Genomic DNA, 3,348 nt, shown 5'->3' on the forward strand with positions numbered 1-3,348 from the left:
CACCAGCAGTGAGCAGTCAGTGTGGGCTGGGCAGGGAAGCAGACTGTTGCTTCCCTGGAGAAGTCTCCTGAGATAACTGTAATCACAAGTGACTGTAGTGTTGGCTGTCTTCTCACAGAAGGCCTATGATGAATGTCCACCTAGATTAGAACCAGCTAGGAGTCACCAAGATAAGGACAGCTGGGAGCAGACCCCAAGAAGGTGTGAGCTGGGGCCTGGGAAAGCATGGATGTGTTCTGTGCTGAGCCCGCCTGCCTTCCCTTCCACCTTCTGGGTGTCCCTCATGCAGCCTGGTAGGATGACTAATGCATTTGGTTTGGGAATTCTGCTATGGAGGAACTCTCAAGAACCTGGTGAAGCAGCATTAAATGGTTGTGTGAGAAAACAAAATTCCATTTACTCCTTTGTGAAGTCCGTACTAGACTCTGGTGTCCATTTGCAGCTGCCATGATTATGATCATGGCTGTGAATGGGGACATGACTTTAGGAATTAGGGTGAATCTGTGCAGGATGTGTAGGACAAGGGCATCAGCCACAGAGGGCAAAAATTAGAAATGTCTAGCACCACCACTTTGTGCTCACTGCTGGCCCAGAGCAGCAGCCTGTGTGAAAGCGAGGGCTATCTAGCATTCACTCACCATCTCCTTTGCTTTGCAGGACGTTAAGGATGACAAGGAAGATCTTCACCAACACCAGGGAGCGATGGAGGCAGCAAAATGTCAACAGCGCCTTTGCCAAGCTGAGGAAGCTCATTCCCACCCACCCACCAGACAAAAAACTGAGCAAGAATGAGACACTCCGGTTAGCTATGAGATACATCAACTTCCTTGTCAAAGTTCTGGGAGAGCCAGGCCTGCAGCAGACAGCAGTGGCAGCACGGGGCAGCATCCTGGGCTTCTTCCAGCAAGCTCCACACTTGCAAAACATGGAGGAGCTGACAGTGATTGAAAACTGTGTCTCCTCTCCTGCCATGAACAGCAATATTGTAGGGTGCTGGTCAGAGACATCAACTCCCTAGCAGACAATGAGATGTGCAGTCTTTGTGTTAGTCTGATAGTCCCCCACTTTTTGCAGAATCTGTGGGTTGCTCCTCTATGGATTGTGATTATTTATTTATATTTATTACTAGTTTATTTGGTATACATTTTTATTTAATAGCAAAGGAAATCCTTGGTCAGCCAACAGCCTGTAAGACCAGACAGAGAACTTGCAGTCCCTGTCAACTTGGAAGGACTCACTGCTGTCAGAGCAGAGACCAAGAGAGAAGGGCCTTGTGCCCTGATCAAATCCATAAATCAGATCATAGAAGTTCATCCAGTGTTTCTGGGAGGGAAAGAGACTATTCTATTCTGCCACACTATTTCAAGAAAGCAGCAATAAGCTCAAGAATTACAACTGCATTGCAAAATGTGTCCAGCACAGACACAGGCTTAGGTAGTGAAAAATTTTGAGAGGTCTGATACTTGCCACAGTCCTCCACCAGTGATTCCAGGGGATAATTGCACTCACTCTTGAGCCTGTGAATCTTAGTTCCAGCTTGAGTCTTCCTTTTCTTAAATAGAAGTCCTAGCCCTTGAACCTGGCTACATCTTTCTCCATCAGACTGGAATGATCCCTAGTGCCAGAGCAACATGCCATTAAACTAAATTAAAAACAGAACTAAAAGCAAAAATGAAATTTCTGTTTTAAATAAAAGACGACATAGTCATAGATGAGTTTCAGTGGGCTCAATAGGCAGAGTAAACCTCCTCCGTATCAGTGAGAGTGTGCATGTGAAGGAAGCTGATCAGCTACAATCCAGCTGCCTTAAAAGCCCATCAAACAGTTTAATGGCTAAATGTCTTTGTTCTTCAAAAGCTGTAGCAATGGGGGAGATCCTGCACTGGGAGGGAGGTCGCAGGAGAAAGGCCTCAGTGATCCACTGTGAAAACCTTCATGGAAAAGCCAGTGAGCAGTGTCCCTTCCTGTGACAGGGTACAGAAGCAGCAGGAGCATGTCTGGGCCTCTCAGAAGGTGCTGGGAATGCACCACTGGTGCATTGCGGTGGCCATTTGGCACAGGGCTGTGTGCCATGGGTCTTGGGCATTAAGTTCCTGAACCAGCCCTGCTTTTGCTGCCATGGGAGGCAGAACCAAACTGCACACATCCTTGCTGTCATCTGTAAGACCCCTGGTGCTATGATGCTGGGCTGCATGAGGTTGGTTTGATGTCTGCCCTAGGTGGGGTACCAAGACCACGGACAAGACTAAGGGCATGCTGCCTGCACACCCACCTGACTGCCTTTAAACTGCCTGCTTTCACCTGCTGTAGTTGAGGTTCCTCCATCTGGGCACTATCCCAACTGGGCTGATGGAGCAAGGACAAAGAAATTGGTGTAAGGGTCTTCCACTTGATTCAGTGGGTCAGTCCCCTATAGGGAACAACCACCACTATGCTGTAGGTTTTTAGATGATAAATAGGATGAAAAGGGGTTTCTTGAAGGTTACTATTGTGGGTTGTTGCCCACATATCAATTTAATTTCCTGATTGAATTATAACCTGTGCCAGCAAAGGCCTGGACTGCTCATGAAAGTTTTAAAGCTTCCTAGAGCAACAGAAAAATGACACCAGGTTTAAGCAGAACTGCTTCCTGCTCAGATCCTTCTCCCACTGACACAGGTCCTTTTGATTTCCATTTGGACCAACGTACCTATCAGTGTTAGAAAAGACAACTATTACGTACCTATCAATGTTAGAAAAGACAGCTATTCACCACTGGTGAAGAAATGGAGCTCACATGTGCCTTGGCATGCTCGTGCATTGTTTCTGTTCATTCATGAGACAATGAGCTGCCTTCAGGAAGCAGAGACAGGGTTTATGCATGTAACATGTACAGCCCTTCTGCATGAGGGGATTTGGCACCCAAAGCTGAGCTGCCTTTTAAAGCCCCACCACCACCAGGTGCACCAAAGAAGCCAGGACTGACTTTTGCTAGGTGTGTATTGGACTGACCTGTGCACAGGCAAAGACTGAGGTCTGTCAGGAGCACAGCTCACCCCATCCAGGTCTGGTGCTGTAAGGTGCAGGCATGCCAGTGGACTGATTCTGACCAAAGAAAAGAAAAGGAAAAAAAAAAAAAGACTGAAAGGGTTCATAGTGATTTCATTTTGTTTCTGAATGCTGCTCATCTTGAGTTTGCTTATCCCTGCCTTTGTGAGCTGTCAGGGCTGAGAACTGCACTGGAGAGCAGCTGAGTGGAAGCACACTAAAGAGTCTTTTGCACAGATCGTCAAATCAGTACTGCTTTCTCTCCACCTCTGCTCACTTTAATGTTGATGAATGGAGTCTGCACAGCTCCTCAAAGGTAAT

The 3,348-nt window shown here is 47.1% G+C and overlaps 1 protein-coding gene across 1 annotated transcript; it reads left to right on the forward strand.

The window, feature by feature from the left end:
- The first annotated feature begins 667 nt into the window (after positions 1-667).
- On the forward strand, positions 668-1,018 carry TAL2 (TAL bHLH transcription factor 2). The gene has a single exon (XM_065663424.1). It carries the CDS (start codon positions 668-670, stop codon positions 1,016-1,018), a length of 351 nt encoding a protein of 116 aa, XP_065519496.1.
- Positions 1,019-3,348: the final 2,330 nt, after the last annotated feature.

The sequence above is a fragment of the Lathamus discolor genome, chromosome Z (assembly GCF_037157495.1).
Source record: "Lathamus discolor isolate bLatDis1 chromosome Z, bLatDis1.hap1, whole genome shotgun sequence".
Classification (NCBI taxonomy): Eukaryota; Metazoa; Chordata; class Aves; order Psittaciformes; family Psittacidae; genus Lathamus; species Lathamus discolor.